The following is a 16,323-nucleotide window of genomic DNA, read 5'->3' as shown; positions in this document are numbered from 1 at the left end:
GCCCTCTCAACAGTACTTTGAAACAGGAACTATTACTGTCTCTAACTTACAGGTAGGGACTGAAGCCCAGTGTGGTGAAGCAGCAAGCTCAAGGGCACACAGTGGGTTGGAGGGGCAAAGGCATAAGTCTTTCAATCCTAATACCCACCCAGAGCACTGATGACAGGACCTCAAGCAACATGACTGATCTCACCCCTAGAGCCATCAACTTTATAACAAATTCTCCAGTTTGTAAAGAATGCCACATACTTTTTGGGAGATGACTTGTCACCCCCATTTAATGGATAAGGAAAGTAAGGCTCAGAGGCGTGAAGGACATGGACACACGTTAGCAGCAGAGCCAGGATTGAAAGTCAAGTGTCCTGACCCCCAGCACAGGCTCGTCCTGCTGCCCAGGGTCTGCAAAGCTCCAGGCTGTCCCAGTGCCAGGACACTGTCATCCAGGGGCAAACGAACGCAGTATCCTAGGCAGGTTCCCATAGCCCTGAATCTGGCTCTCTGGAAGCCTGTGTGCCTCTTTTCAGTCTTTCAAAGTGGAAGGTAGTTAAAACCTCAGTCCTATTTTTCTTTTCTTTTTTTTTTTTTTTCTTTAGAGACAGAGTCTTGCTCTGTTGCCCAGGCTGGAATGCAGTGGTACAATTACAGCTCATGGCAACTTCAACCTCCTGGGCTGAAGATCAAGTGATTCTCCCACCTCAGCCTCCTGAGTAATAGGACTACAGGTGTGTGCCTGTAGTTAATTTTTTATTTCTGTGCAGAGACAGGGTCTTGTTATGTTGCCCGGGCTAGTCTTGAAATCCTGGCCTTAAGCAATCCTCCCACCTCAGCCTCCTGAGTAACTAGGACTACAAGTGTGTGCCACCACACCTCGCTAATTTTTTATTTCTGTGCAGAGACAGGGTCTTGCTATGTTGCCCAGGCTAGTCTTGAAATCCTGGCCTTAAGCGATCCTCCCACCTCAGCCTCCCAAAGTGTTGGGATTACAGGCATGAGCCACTGTGCATAGGTGGCTATTTTTCGTACAAGAAAGCCAAGGCTCAGAGAAGGTAAATGTCCTGCTCAGGGTCATAGGGCAGAACTATGTCCTGGGAATGGACCTCTGATCCCTGGCCTGGTGCCCATCCAATTAAGTCAGCCAGAAACAGCATTCAGAACTCTTTTCCTGGTGCCAGCTTCTTACTGGGTCTCAGCTTCGCAGTCTCTAAAATGGGTTCATTAGTAGAGGCCCTAAACAAGCCTAGGTTTGAGTTTTCTGAGGCAAAGAAATTGGGTGATGCTTCCAGTGGGAGGAGCCCCATACAGTGACCAAAGGGCCTGGCTTTCTGGACAACCAACTTCACTTTACCCAGAGGGAAACTGAAGCCAAGGAGGGAGCCCAATGGCCTTGGGGATCCAGTGATTTAAGGACGGTGAGATAAGGAGGGCCAGGCTTCCTTACCCCAGCCTGCAACATCCAGGAGAGAATCCTTCTGGTTGAGTCCTGGGGCCCACCCTGCTTCCAAACACTTCACAGAGAAAAAGCTTTTTACAAAGACATTTATTTTCCCCAAAATAGACCCCCAGTTTACAAAATCCCTCCGAGTCCCACATTTAAATTAGAAGTCCTCACATCTTCCATTCCTGGGGCAGGGAGAGATGACATCCGGAAGGCATCAGAACGTCTGAAGTCTCACTCTACCAGAGGCCGGGAGCTGGCCAGAGGCAAGCCAGGAAAAGACTGCCCCAGCCCCAGAATAGCACCATGGTGGGGGTGGGGGGCAGTCCCCTCGGTGTCCCCAAAGCATTCCTGGCCCTGCCCTGCCCCAGGCTCTGCCTCTTCTGCTGCTATGAAAGGTCCAGAGGGCCTTGGTGCCTGCCCACCTGCCCACACCTGGACAGACATTTTGGACACCACCAGATTCTCTAGCCGTGGCGAGGGGCTATGTCCCTCTCTCCAGGTTTCCGCCCCAACCCCATGCTCTGGGTAAGAATTATGGGTGGGATGGGGGTGAGGTATCCAGGAAGCCTTGAGCCACAGAGGAGGTGTGGAGCAGGGAGCCAGGCAGGAGCCCCCTGCAAACCGCAGGGTGCAGTGTAGTTAGTTGTCGGTCTCCCAGCTGGATGGGGAGTCCTTGAGGGAGGAACTTTATCTTCCCACGCAGGGCCCCCAGCACCTAACACAGTGCTGACATCTGTAGTTGCTCAATAAACATCAACTGAATGGATACATGAAAAGAAAGGAACAAAGAGGTGAGAAGGCAGAGGGACAGAAGCTGACCCCCAGGGGCCCCATCACAGACCCCCCAGAGAACCAGTGTGACCAGCACATGCTTCCGTGGGGAGGACAGGCAGGGGAGAGGGGCACTGCAGAGGAGGCTGGGCCAGGGGGGAACCACACGTGTTCCAGCACGTGCACCTGCAGGTCTCCATGCACAGCTGTGCATGTGGTGGGCGCAGAGTGCCCTGTCTTCACTTGGGGCAGGGAGGGAAAAGGCCAGTATTAAGGCTAGAGCAAGAGGAGGAAGGAGAGGAGAGGAAACAGCTTCTAGACTCCAGGAGATGTTGAGGCCGCACTGTCCCTGTCTGAGAAGACAAGATTCTATGCAGGTGGAAGCAGGGCTGAACATGATCACTAGTGTATCACGGCCATTGGAGAAACAAGGCTGGGGTGACTATGCATCGTGTCTTTGGTGAAATAAGGCAGGGGGTCAGTCAGTCTGAATATTGCATCTTTTGGAGAAAAAAGGCAGCCAGATGGTCCACGCAGCACTGGAAGAAGAGGGTGGTGATGTGGTCAGTGTACTGTGTCCCTAAGAAACGTATGTACTGTGAAATAAGGCAGCAGGCAGGATGACTTAGAGAACTAAGGTTGTGGGTGGTCTGTTCATTGTGTCTGTAAGAAAAAAGGCAGCAGGATGACTTGGGAATCGTGTCCATTGGAGAAATAAGGCTGCACAGTGGTCTGTGTATCGCATCCTTTGGAGAAGGAGCCCACCTGTCAGAGCAGGCTGCATCTGTTGGGGGCAGGGCTCACAGTGCAGCCCCATTGCAGCCAGAGGGTAGGAGCTGTAGGGAGGGGCAGCAGCTCCCTGGTCCTCATGGTCAGGCTATTTCTTGTCCATCATCTTCATTTCATGATGGGAAGAAAAAAAAGGGAAGGGAAAAGCATTAGATGCCAGAAGATCTATTTTTGGGATTATGCCAGAAGCCCAAGCACCTGGTCAGACTTCAAGTGGGGAGTGTGTGTGAGACAGCAGCCCAACGGACAGCCCCCGTGCTGACCACGGCCCTGGAGGCCCAGACACAGATGCAGGTGCCAGGCACGCCGGGGCACCTGCGGGGGACCACCTCACGCAGCCCCCTCTCAGTACCCACAGGCCCACAGCCCGATACACTTCCCTCCACTCTCCCTCTACGTGCAACACTTTTCCCTTCTCATCTCCTGTTTGTCCATCCCATCCACCCTCCAAGGCCTGGCCCAACTCCCTCGTCCAGCAGGCAGCCTTCCCAGTGTCCCCTCCACACTGGTTTCCCTGAGAGTGACACGGCAGGGGCCCTCCTCCTTCCCTCGGGCTTCCTGTCTCCATGTGGAGGGCCATCCCAAAGACTCATCTTTCAGACCCCACTCTGCATCTGAAGCTGAATAGAGACTTGGGAAGAAGGGCTTGGGCCCTTCCCCTGGCCTCTCCCTCACCCATTCTTGGGGCTCTGTATGTCCCTGGGGAGAGGAGAAGAGCTCCCCCATCTGGGCACTGCCTCTGTGGTTGTCCAGCATGGCCAGAGACTGAGGGGGCAGGCTGCCTCACCAAGGAGCAGGGTTAGGAAGCAAACTGGTTTGCCCATCCAGGCCACATTCTCCAGCAACTCTTCAAAACCAAGCTGACTTTTTTTTTTTTTTTTTTTTTTGAGATGGAATCTTGCTCTGTCGCCCAGGCTGGAGTGCACAGGTGCAATCTCAGTTCACTGCAACCTCCGCCTCCCAGGTTCAAGTGATTCTCCCGCCTCAGCCTCCCAAGTAGCTGGGATTACAGGCATGCACCACCACGCCCGGCTAAGTTTTGTATTTTTAGTAGAGACAGGGTTTCACCATGTTGGCCAGGCTGGTCTCAAACTCCTGACCTCAAGTGATCCACCCACCTCGGCCTCCCAAAGTGCTGAGATTACGGGTGTGAAGTACCACGCCTGGCCTAAGCTGACACTTTTTATCTCCATCTGCCCAGCTCTTCTATGGTTATTTGATTCTGAACAACAGGAAGGAAATGACCTATCTCCTGTATTTCCAAATGTCATCACTGACATTATAACAATAGGCCCAATAATGACTATGGACATTTACTAACCACCCACTGTGTGCCAGGGACATGGCTACCCAGCTGAACACTTTTCTAGCCTCCCCTGAGTTAGGGCTCATATGCCTGGGTTCTGACCAATGGAATGTAAGCGAAAGTGATGCAGGCTACTTCCACTCAAGTTCTAGAAGGAAACATATCCTTCCTTTCTTTCCCTCTTGGCTCTGGAGGGGGTGTGGGAGCACAAACAGCCTCTTAGACCTAGGAGTGAAAGCTTGAAGTTGAAGAGGGCAGAATCCAGGTAAGTGGAACCTGGCTCCAGGTCATCAGTGGTTTTATAATTACCTATGCTCACACTATCACAGGAAGGAGAAATAAACTCCTGTCCTGCTTAAGCCTCTGTCATATTTGGGTCCCATTAGAGCAGCTGGGACCTTGGTTACTCAGCCCTCTGCCATCTCACCAGGGGGAAGTTGAGGCTGCTCTTCTGCAGAGGGGGCCTCAGGTCACTAGTGAAAGGATGATGCCTACCCACCCTCTCAGCCTCTCACACACAGATGTGTGCAAACACAGACACAATCTCAAGCCCAGGTGTCTTTACCTTCTTTGCTGTCAGAGTGTTTCAGAGGCTGCAGGGCTGTAAAAAAAGGAAGGTGCACACGGTGAGGGAGGAACCATGGGAAGTGGTGGGGTAGGGAGTCAGGCAGAGGGAAGAGTGAGGGCTGGAAAGGGCGGGACAAGTCAGCAGAGTGGGACCACTTCATAGCACAAGGGAAGGGGCCCTAGGTTGCTGTCCCAAGCCCCAGTCCCAGGTCCCAGTTCCACTCTGTGGCTTGTCATTCTCCTCTCTGGGCCTTAGTTTTCTGCATCTATAGAATGGGACAACCCTCGAGCCCTCCACCTCCAGCTGGAGATGCGGAAGTGCCCTGAGCCCACTGTACACACAGGGTGATGTGAGAAGCTAAAGGAGGCTGGCAGATTTGCAGGTGGGCCTGGGACCATGTGGAATGAGACTGACCAACTCCATCACCCACACTCTTCTCCCCCACTCCCTCCCTTCTGCCAACTACATCTGCCTCTGAGCATGAAGAATGAGGTCTGATCCCAGAGCTGTCTCTACGCCTGCCACGCTGGGCACCAACAGGCAAAGAATTAATTGGCATAATTTATAGCAGTCCCCAAGTGTCAATCTCCTGCCCTTCCTTCTGCGGGGGTAGGGAGGGAACTGGCATTAACTGGAACCATCCCAAATGGCTCAGCGGAAACCTGCCTCTCCCAGCCCAGGATCCCCTGGGAGTCGGCCATGGGCACCAGTGCCTTGGCACCCACCCAAGCTGGGCCCCCGGCTTACTGTGCCATGCTCCTATGTCCTTTGCAAGTACCTCCCTCTCCAGTCACCTGAGAGAGCTTCAGAACAGCCCTCTGGTGCCATCAGGGCAGGGTCAGGATGACATTTTACAGATGGGAAACTGATGCCCAGAGGAGCAAGGCACCTTGCCCAAAGCTACACAGTCTGTAACTAGAACAGTATTGTCTTAAGCTGTTTGCCTAATAGTAATAGGACTCCAGAGTATTAAGCACTTGGCACTAGATATACTAGGTCCTTTATATACATTATCTTAATTAATAATTCAAACAACCTATGAATCTGTGATTATCCTCATTTTACATAAGAGGAAACCGAAGCCAGAGAGGCAAAGCATCTTGCTCAAGGCCACTCTGTTTACCTGAGATGGAGCAGGAACTTAAACCCAGACTGCCCTATCTCCGGAGCCCCTGCCCCCACCCCTAGGAAGCCACCAGACTCCACGGTGTGGGGCCAATCAGGTGGAATCGGCCCTGGCAGATGGGTAAAGGTTGGCAGGAGAAATGAAGCCACACCTGGGAGGGAACTGGGTGATCCACATCCTGCCTAACTCTGGGCAAAGAGCAGACTCACCGGGGTGGGGAGGTCTGAGTCCACAGAACACATTTCATTCAAACCTTACAGCAGATCTGGCCCCTCCAGATCCTAGAGTCCTCTGTCCTTTCCCATATGTCCCTCTCCCAGCCAAGAGGGCCAGCTCCAAGTTCAGACTCACCTGTCTTGGAGCCTTCTCCCTCCCCATCCTGGTCCTCGGCTCCTGCAAAGGCAAGAACTCAGAATAAACAAAAATCTTTCGCAAGCCCATTTTCATGCCAGCACTTTGCCACCTGAGAGTGCAGGAAGCTGGTGAACAGGGCCTGAGTGGGCCTGACCTGCGGTCCAAATTCTAGACACGGGTTAGAGCCCGAGAGCAGAGCACAGCAGAGCCGAGCCTGTGACAACATGAAGGGGCTCCCAGCCTGGAGCCCACCACTCACCCAGCCAAAAACTACCCAGCCTGGCGCCCCCACCAGTCACCCAGCCAAAGACCGTCCACCCAGCCTGGAGTGCACCACTTACCCAGTCAAGGACCATCCACCGAGCCTGGAGCCCACCACTCACCCAGCCAAAAACTACCCAGCCTGGCGCCCCCACCACTCACCGAGCCAAAGACCATCCACCCAGCCTAGAGCCCCCACCACACACCCAGCCAAAGACCATCCACCTACCCTCCACCAGCCCACCCACCCATCATCTCACCCATCCGCTCGCTCAGTAGCCCTGCCAACCATCAACCTCCAACAGATGTAACCAACCAGCCGTCTACCTGCTCATCCTTCCACCTCACAAGTACTCACCTATCTTCCAACTGACCACTCTCTTCTTCCTTCTCCTTCCCGACCTCCAGCCATTCCCAGCCTCTGACTACCCATCTACTCTCATGCATCTGTTTACCCACAAGGGTCAACTCACCACCCACCAATGTCCTCTCACCCACTTACCAGTCACCAATGCCAGCTCGGGCTGACCCTCAGCCCCGCAAATGGCAGCTGCTGCAAACTCTCTCACTCCGAGGCAGGCACGATCCCCCCAGTGCCATGCACGCCCCTGGCATGCCTACATTTGTGCTGCACAGCTTCCATGCTCTGGCCTGCTCTCTCACACATGTGACTGACTTACACTTTCACAGGCACACTTGTTTGCACACACTCATCCCTTTGTAGCACTTGGCCTTACACTCCCACCACCTTCCAGTCACACTCATCCACATTCATCCTGTGGTATCTGCACATGGACAGACAGGCTCACGCTTGTTCACACACACAAGACATAGACTCAAGGTCACACACAGACAAATCCAGCCCCATCTGCACACAGTCACTAGAAAGTGACACTCTATTGACATCAAAGACACAGCAACATACCCCAAGACACATAAGTGTGCATGCACACACAAACACACACTCACCTGCATTCTCCTCCTCACAGCTCTGTTTGATCTTTCTCCAGCACACGAAAGCCAGGGCCACCAGCAGTGCAATGAGACAGACAGCCAGCCCCACAGTCACCCACAGGGCCTCTGGGGGGAATGTCATAGGCTGCCCTGAGAGGAAAAGTAGGAACAGTGAGACTGTCATGCCTGGCCCCATGTCCCGGAGGACAGCACCATTGGCTCCAAGTGTGAACAGGGGCTCCCACCCTCACTGGGCCCTAACACTATGAAGAAAGCTCACTTAAGTTCCCACAGTCCCTTCGCCATACACTCCCCAAACCCTGATACAACCCTGACTGATGTGGACACGCCTCAACCAGGAAGGGTTGAAGAGCCTGTGGTTGAATTGATGCTCAAGTACCTTCTATGGCTCCCTAGTGACTTTAGAATAATGCTTCAAGCGTGATTCAAGGACCTCTATAAGCTGGCTGCTGCTTACCCTCCCCTAACTTTTCTAATTCTACTGTAGGAGCCTCAGCTTCAGCCAAACTGGTGTCCTAACCATTCTCTCCAGAAGCAACTGGCTCCTTCCAACCTCTGCACTATTGCTATCAGTTTCCCAAATTCTCTGCCTAGCTCAATATTCACCTCCTCCAGAGGCCCTCTTTTGACTGCTTCAGCCCTACCTGGTGACATCTCCCATTCTATGGATCAGAAGGCAGCAAACTACAGCCCACAGGCCAAAGCTGGCTTGTGGCCTGTTTTTGTACAGTCCACAAACTAGTGATGGTTTTTACATTTGTAAAGGGTTACCAAAAAAAGATGGGGGAAGGCGGAGGAGGAACAGAAGGAGAAGCAGCAGCAACAGAGATGGTGTGTGGCCCACGATGCCTAAAAACATTTACTCCCTGGCCATTTACAGAAAATGTTCGCTGAGTCCTACATACAGATGAGGTCACTGAGGGGGCTGGAGTGAGGGCTCGGAGTTTCCCCAAGGAGTCAGGTAGGTCTGCAGGGGCCTTACCAGGGGGCTATTAACATGAAACACTGAGGCCCCTCCTCTTAGAGCTGTCAAGTCAAGAGGGATGAAGTCGAGGACCCAAAGCTGGGTAGGGCCAGGAGCTGTTCTGAGCACAGCCTGTGTGACTCCATCTTACATACCATCCTCTAGCCCAGCCCCTGCACCCAGCTGGGTCCTAGGGAGAGGTCTTGAGAGGAAAAGTCTGACAAAAGACAGTGCTGCTTTCCTTTGCTCTCTGGAGACGATGCATACCCAGGGCCTCAGCAGCTTCTGCAGGAGGCCCTGTCAGTGCAGTGCGCGGTGCTATGGACCCTTTGGCAGCAGAGACCCCAGCATAGATGCACCTCGTGCATGGATCTGCAGATGTCACCTTCAATAGGCACTGCTGGCAAAACTGCTGCTCTGGCCATTGGAAGCACAGGGATCCATCACCCCAGTGATGAAGAGAGGTGTGCAGAAAAGGAGGGCAGCAGCTGATGTGGTGGCCAAGAGGGCCCATCCACAGAGAACCCATTAAAACAACAATAACCACCCTGGAAATCCCATCATGGGGCTCTGACAGCAGGGGAGGGGGCAGAGCCATAGAAATACTCAAGCAGAGGGTCTCTATGTTCCCCCTTAACTGGTGGTGTCCCTGGAACACAAATTAGATTTGCCCTGTTCACCCAAGAAAGGACAGGCTCAGGCCACGTCTCTAGGGCTTGCTCCATAAATCCCCCTCCAAGAGGCTCTGCACAGCACACAACTTCACTAACTTCATCAGGTACGGGAGAGACCAGCTGGAGGACTGAAAGTCTGAATCCCAGAATGTTTGACATGACACAAAGCTGCCCGAAGCAAAATACAGGCCAAGGGCTCCAAAGTAGGCCAGACCTGCTCTAACAAAAACAGGAGGCTGGCTGGTGGGGAGGAGAGGAAATTAGGCTGAGAGGCCAAAGTTGGATTCTGATCATGGCTCATCTCCTCGCTGCAGGGCGCTGGAGCCCAGGTCTACAGACCCACGGAGGAGTTTAGAGAGGCAGCAAACCCTCCACAGTTATATGCAAACTGCTGCATTGATCATTTATCCAATTTTCAAAGAAAGGTCTGACTCCCAAAGATTGAGAGCCACTGTGCCAGTCTGTGACCTTGGGAAAGTTCCCCCTTCTCTGTGGACCTCAGTTTCTTCATCTGTGAAATGTGCTTGGCAACAATGGCCTCAATGAAATCACTTTATTTTTATTTTATTTATTTTTTGAGACAGTGTCTTGCTCTGTCACCCAGGCTGGAGTGCAGTGACACTATCTTGGCTCACTGCAACCTCCGCCTCCCAGGTTCAAGCAATTCTCTTGCCCCAGCCTCCCAAGTAGCTGGGACCACAGGTGCGTGCCACCACGCCCAGCTAATTTTTTGTGTTTTTAGTAGAGACAGGGTTTCACCATGCTGATCAGGCTGGTCTCGAACTCCTGACCTCAAGTGATCCACCCGCCTTGGCCTCCCAAAGTGCTGGGATTACAGGTGTGAGCCACCATGCCCAGCCCTAAATTTTTCTGAAATCACTTTAAATGTTAGCTACTCAAGTTTAAAATAGAGAATTTTCTCTTAGGTGAGATAAACATTCTCTTTGCAATCACATTTATACTCGTAAGTCCTTTCTGCACAACATCACAAATATCCAGCTCAGCCCAGGGTGCAAATGACCACAAAGACCCCTTATCCTTCAAGGCCTTCTCAGCTCCCACTTGCCCCTGGAGGTGTCCTCAATACCACCCTCCCTCCTCTGAAAGCTTCATATCCTCTGCCAAGATCACTCTTATCTTCTATTTCTTCTTTTCTCCTGTGAACAGCATTTTCACCACCAGACCATATGCTATTCTCTAAAAGGTCAAGGACATGTCTCAGAACATTCAAGAGCTCAGGGCAGCTACTCTCTCCTGGAGAGCACAGGAAGGGAGTGTTTTCCATCTTGGGGAAGGGGTGGGCAGAAGGAGCACAACCTTGCCGGAAGGAAACACGTGACAGAGGAGGAGGAGTGAGCCTGAACTCCAAGCAGACGATGTGACGGGCCCTGGCTCCGAGCTTGTCAGAAGTGGGGACCACATAGGTCTCAAGAGGGAGAGGACAGGAATAAGTCAGTGAGTCCTGAGGTGTGTGCAGACCTGGAAACTTGGGGTGAGATCAGAACTTGGATGGGCTGGGGGGCAGGTGGAAGTCATCAGAAGACAAGAGGAGAACCAGACGGACAAAACCTGCTGTCCTGACCTCACTGTGCACCAGGGCGAGGTCCCTGGGAAAGCTCAGTTGGCCCAGGGAGATACTGAAGAGCCAGACTGAGCACGTCGGCCCAGGAAGTGACTGACCAGAGGCCTCTCAGGGCCAAACACAGATGGAGACTGCAGCTCTTGACCTCAACCCTCTTCACACCCTCTGGCACAAGAGGTGCCCACGAGGCTAGAACCTGGAAACCAGAGACTAAGAATCACTAAAGGGGTGGCCTCTATCTGGTGTTTGACCACACAGGGGCAGCAGAGACAGCCCCTGCCCATCCAACGGCTGCCCGGGTGGAGCTCAAGTCTGCAGGAAGAAGAGCTGACGTTGACTCAGGTGTTGGGGACTAACTAGGGAGGTCCAGCTGTCACTCGGGCTTCAGAATCAGATGGCGCCCACTGACCCAGAATACCTTCCTACCACTCAGAGGAGTTCCTGCTGGAAAGCACACCCACACCACGTCCCCTGGGCCACGCCTTGTGGCTGCCCCAGAATTCCTGCCCATGCCTCCAAATTTCGGGCAGGTACCTTGTCCTCTGCATGAGAAGCATAAGTGCCACGAAAAGCACTCTTAGGAAGGCAAACATTATAAATGGTTCTTATCAGCTCAAGTCCCTTAAGGACTTGTGAGGAAGAGTGTGAGCACCTGAAGTCTATGAAAGGGATTTTGAAAGTCTTCTGGCCACCCAAACCTATGGAAATTCCACCTTAGGGTCCAGTAAAGAGGGAGTTACTCGCTCCGTCCTTCCCCAGCTGTTCATCTGCCCCTACCTGTGATGGTGACAGAGCCGTGCGCATCCTGCTGCAGCACGGGGTTGCGCACCAGGCAGCTGTAGGTGCCATTCGCACCCAGCACCACCCGCAGGACGCTGTGCACATCAAACAAGCCCTGCTCGTTGGCCATCTGCGACGTGGTCACGTTGCCAGTCAGGGGCGCACCCTGCCCATCCTGCCAGAACACCTCAGCCTCAGGGTAGCCCCGGTAGCTGGAGCACGTGATGGTCACCGTGTCCCCTGGCCGCAGGTCCTTGTTGGGCTCCAGGGTCATGCTGGGCTTCGAGTAGGGAGCTGGAGGTGACAGAGGGCAGGGGTCAAGGGCAGGGCAATGGCAGGGGAGGAAAAGGATGCATGGGGCCGAGTACAGGAATCAGCACTGGGGTTCTGGGAGCAGTGGTGCAGCAGAGGGTGGGCTGCAGAGGGAATGGAGGGTGAACCAAGGGGAAGGTGTCGCCCTCCCGGTGCTCACCGGCCACCTGCAGGCTGACCGCAGCGCTGCCGAAATCCCGGATGCTCACGAAGCAGGTGAAGCTGCCCTCGTCCGCCACACGCACGCGCTGCAGCCTCAGGGATGCATTGCCTTGTGCCAGCAGGTCTGGGAAGAGGGCCGTGCGGTTGGCATAGGCGCTGCCCTGGTCCCGGCCTTCAGTGAAACTGTGCACCAGCTGTTTGGTGTCTGTCAGCTGCCAGATGAGGTTGAGCTGTGCCAGGCTGAAGCCAGGCTCGGGGGAGAAGGAGCAGCGCAGGGTGGCATCGGTGCCCACGAGGGCCACCACCGGGTCCTCAGGGACCTGGACCTCCACGGCTCCTGGGGGCGGGGTCAGAGGGGCAGGGTGGTGAGGAGAAATGGGACTCTCTAGGCTACCACCCGAGTCCCCCAAACTCTTCCCCCATCAATTCCCAGACCCTGTTCCATCTTCCTATTTTCTTCTTAGATGCAAAAGCAGATTAAGCCTGAGGACTCTCAGATATGGAGTCTCCCCAATCCTCTGAGAACAATCACAGCAGGTGGGTCTTGGCCTGACCAGACCAATCCCAGGGCCAGGCCTGGGGCAGGTGACTCTCACCAGCTCCAGCCCTGGTGAATCCTGCCACCAGGACTCCTTTCCTTCTCCCACCCCTCTGCTGACCCACATGTGGCTCCATTCTTCCCAGAGGCTTCCAGAGCCTTGAAGTCAGGAGAGCCTTAAGAAGGCCTGTGATTGCTCCGCCCCCAACCCCTCCAGTGAACATCCCCACCTCCCCATTATCTTTCTCCCTATCATTAGGAGGCAACTTGCTGTTCTGGGAGATTGAAGGTGGGGCCAGATTCGGAGCTCCCAACCCCTGCCGACAGAAGCAGAACCCCCCTCCCCCAAGGGGACATTTAAGCAAAGAAACCTGTGGGGCTTCTCTGGGGTGTGATGGTGACAGAGCTGTGCGCATCCTGCTGCAGCACGGGGTTGCGCACCAGGCAGCTGTAGGTGCCATTCGCACCCAGCACCACCCGCAGGACGCTGTGCACATCAAACAAGCCCTGCTCGTTGGCCATCTGCGACGTGGTCACGTTGCCAGTCAGGGGCACACCCTGCCCATCCTGCCAGAACACCTCAGCCTCAGGGTAGCCCTGGTAGCTGGAGCACGTGATGGTCACCATGTCCCCGGGCCGCAGGTCCTTGTTGGGCTCCAGGGTCATGCTGGGCTTCGAGTAGGGAGCTGGAGGTGACAGAGGGCAGGGGTCAAGGGCAGGGCAATGGCAGAGGATGAAAAGGATGCATGGGGCTGAGTACAGGAATCAGCACTAGAATTCTGGGAGCAGTGGTGCAGCAGGGGGTGGGCTGCAGGGGGTGGGCTGCAGGGGGAATGGAGGGTGAACTAAGGGGAAGGCGTCCCCCTCCCGGTGCTCACCGGCCACCTGCAGGCTGACCGCAGCACTGCCGAAATCCCGGATGCTCACGAAGCAGGTGAAGCTGCCCTCGTCCGCCACACGCACGCGCTGCAGCCTCAGGGATGCATTGCCCTGTGCCAGCAGGTCTGGGAAGAGGGCCGTGCGGTTGGCATAGGCGCTGCCCTGGTCCTGGCCCTCGGCAAAGCTGTGCACCAGCTGTTTGGTATCTGTCAGCTGCCAGATGAGGTTGAGCTGTGCCAGGCTGAAGCCAGGCTCAGGGGAGAAGGAGCAGCGCAGGGTGGCATCGGTGCCCACCAGTGCCACCACTGGGTCTTCAGGGACCTGGACCTCCAGGGCTCCTGGGGGTAGGGGGAGTGGGGAACATATAAGGGGGACTGAGGAGGGGTGGGCCTCCCTAGTTCCGCTCCCTGCCCCCGCTAACCCCAGGCCCTGTCCACCCCTCCTTTTAGGCCTGAGACCCGAAGTAATTTATTGTCTTAGGACCTCATTCAGTCAAGAATATACTCAGCACCTACAGGTGCCAAGCATAAGAGTCAGAAATGCAACAGAGAGCAATACTACGGTCACATCCCCACAGAACTTACATTTTAATGGGAGAGAGAGACAAACGAGCACACAGATTCTCGTCAGCATGTGACTAAGGTACGTGAGGAAAAGGAGCCAGCAGGTTAGTAAGTAAAGCAACAGCTTTTCAAAAATCTGGCAGGTACTTTACACCTGCCTGCACCATGTGCATTTCCCCATGAGCGTAAGTAATGTTATAAATTGGGGAGTCCAAAAAAGTATCCACCAAAAATGTCAATAGTGGTTTTCTCTGGAGGAGAGAGAATCACAAGTGCTTTTTCTTTTTTCTTTTTTTTTCCTTTTCCTAGCGAAACACAATTTGTTTTTATACAAGAAAGAATACCCGTACCTTTAAATATGGTGGTGAGGCACATGCTCTTTAAAGCAATTAAGCTGAAATTTATAGGGAATGAAAAAGAGCTGACATACAGAGAACCCCGTAGAGGAAACAGCAGGTGGAAGGCCCTGAGGCAAGACTGGCCTTGCTGTGTGAAAATATCGGGGAGCGTCCAGTGTGGCAGACACATCTGATGGGAGGGCATGTCCCACCCAGACCAAAGATGACTTGAAGAGACCAGTGAGGAATCTAACTTTTTCTGTGAGTAATGGGAATCATTGGGGAGTGTTTTAATCACGCATAATCTGAGTAGCAATGCTTAAAACTCACTCTAGCTCCTCTGTGGAGACTGGACTGTGGCAGGGCAAGGGGGAGGCCAGTTAGGGGCTGTTTCAGCCATCCCTGTAAGAGGTGAGGGTGGTGTGGCTTCAAAGGGTGGTAGTAGAGAAGAAGAGAGGGATCAGATTCAAGGTTTATTTAGGAGGGAGAATCAACAGGACTTGCTGATGAGTCAGAAGTGAGGGGGAAAGGCCCGGCGCGGGAGGCCGAGGCAGGTGGATCACCTGAGGTCAGGCGTTCAAGACCAGCCTAGCAGATATGGTGAAACCCCATCTCTACTAAAAAATACAAAAAAATAGCCAGGGGTGGTGGAACACACCTGTAATCCCAGCTACTCAGGAGGCTGAGGCAGGAGAATTGCTTGAACCTGGGAGGCGGAGGTTGCAGTGAGCCGAGATCGCGCCACTGCACTCCATCCTTGGCAACAGAGCAAGACCCCATCTCAAAAAAAAAAAAAAAAGGGGAGGAGGAGGAGGAAGGGAGGAGGAGGAGGGGGGAGGGGGAGGAGGAGGAGGGGGGAGGGGGAGGAGGGGAGAAGAGGGGAGGAGGGGAGGACGGAGAGTGGAGAAGGAGGGGAGGATGGGGGAGGCAGGGAGGGGGAGGAAGGGAGGAGGGGCAGGAGGAGGGGGAGGAGGGGAGAGGGGGAGGAGGAGAGGAGGGAGGAGGGGAGGACGGAGAGTGGAGAAGGAGGGGAGGATGGGGGGAGGAGGGGAGGATGGGGGGAGGAGGGGAGGATGGGGGGAGGAGGGGAGGATGGGGGGAGGAGGGGAGGATGGGGGGAGGAGGGGAGGATGGGGGAGGAGGGGAGGATGGGGGGAGGAGGGGAGGATGGGGGGAGGATGGGGGAGGAGGGGAGGATGGGGGGAGGATGGGGGAGGAGGGGAGGATGGGGGGAGGATGGGGGGAGGATGGGGGAGGAGGGGAGGATGGGGGGAGGATGGGGGGAGGATGGGGGAGGAGGGGAGGATGGGGGGAGGAGGGGAGGATGGGGGGAGGAGGGGAGGGGGAGGATGGGGGAGGAGGGGAGGATGGGGGGAGGAGGGGAGGATGGGGGGAGGAGGGGAGGAGGGGAGGGGGAGGAGGGGAGGAGGGGAGGGGGAGGAGGGGAAGCGAGCCCCCCACCCTGGCACTACCATTCTCCAGTAATGGTTAGATTGTGTGCTTTGAGCACTAGCAAAGCAGGCACACTCAAAATGTGGGAAGATCAACCTTGAAACAATGCTAATTGAATACAGCACTCATTAAAGGTTTCCTGCATTTAGAAAAATAACATTGACTTTATGGTTATTATTTTTATTGTGAATCATACTCAGTATCATAATCTTTGCAGTACCTAGAGATCTCTAAAGTTCTTAAGCTAGCCTTGGATCTCTTGCTGAAACCCCTGGTGCCCCAGGCCAGTTCTCATGCCCTGTCAGTCGAACCAGGGTGCCCCTTGGAGGGGACATTTGGGGGAATGAAACCTGGTAAGTCACCCAGACAAAACCCTTTCTTGCTCTAGAGAAATCAGAGCAGCCGTGGGTAGAGAAAGGCACTTCTTTATGGCCACAAGATGGCGCCAGACCCTCAGCTTTGTCTTCCCCACGGAGGAAGCCGTCTCAGAG

The 16,323-nt window shown here is 54.4% G+C and overlaps 2 protein-coding genes across 4 annotated transcripts in view; one reads left to right on the top strand and one right to left on the bottom strand.

Annotated features, from left to right (window-relative positions):
* The window catches only part of LOC129527136 (uncharacterized), a 39,245-nt gene that overhangs the window by 15,662 nt on the left and 7,260 nt on the right, over nucleotides 1-16,323 (top strand). The gene's annotated exons all lie outside the window — the stretch shown is intronic.
* Nucleotides 1,523-16,323, bottom strand: part of CD276 (CD276 molecule) — a 30,972-nt gene continuing 16,171 nt past the window's right edge. For all 3 annotated transcript variants that reach the window (XM_004056458.5, XM_055363722.2, XM_055363724.2), the window contains 8 exons: nucleotides 13,479-13,817; nucleotides 12,972-13,286; nucleotides 12,061-12,399; nucleotides 11,586-11,882; nucleotides 7,583-7,717; nucleotides 6,350-6,391; nucleotides 4,870-4,905; nucleotides 1,523-3,104 (listed from right to left, as the gene is read on the bottom strand). In XM_004056458.5, the coding sequence (XP_004056506.3) occupies nucleotides 3,082-3,104; nucleotides 4,870-4,905; nucleotides 6,350-6,391; nucleotides 7,583-7,717; nucleotides 11,586-11,882; nucleotides 12,061-12,399; nucleotides 12,972-13,286; nucleotides 13,479-13,817 (1,526 nt within the window). In that variant the 3' untranslated portion in view covers nucleotides 1,523-3,081. The remainder of the gene's footprint in view (nucleotides 3,105-4,869; nucleotides 4,906-6,349; nucleotides 6,392-7,582; nucleotides 7,718-11,585; nucleotides 11,883-12,060; nucleotides 12,400-12,971; nucleotides 13,287-13,478; nucleotides 13,818-16,323) is intronic.

Source organism: Gorilla gorilla, chromosome 16 (genome assembly GCF_029281585.2).
Source record: "Gorilla gorilla gorilla isolate KB3781 chromosome 16, NHGRI_mGorGor1-v2.1_pri, whole genome shotgun sequence".
In the NCBI taxonomy this organism is placed as follows: Eukaryota; Metazoa; Chordata; class Mammalia; order Primates; family Hominidae; genus Gorilla; species Gorilla gorilla.
Note: the sequence above shows the minus strand (reverse complement) of the source record. Positions and strands in the feature narration are given on the sequence as shown.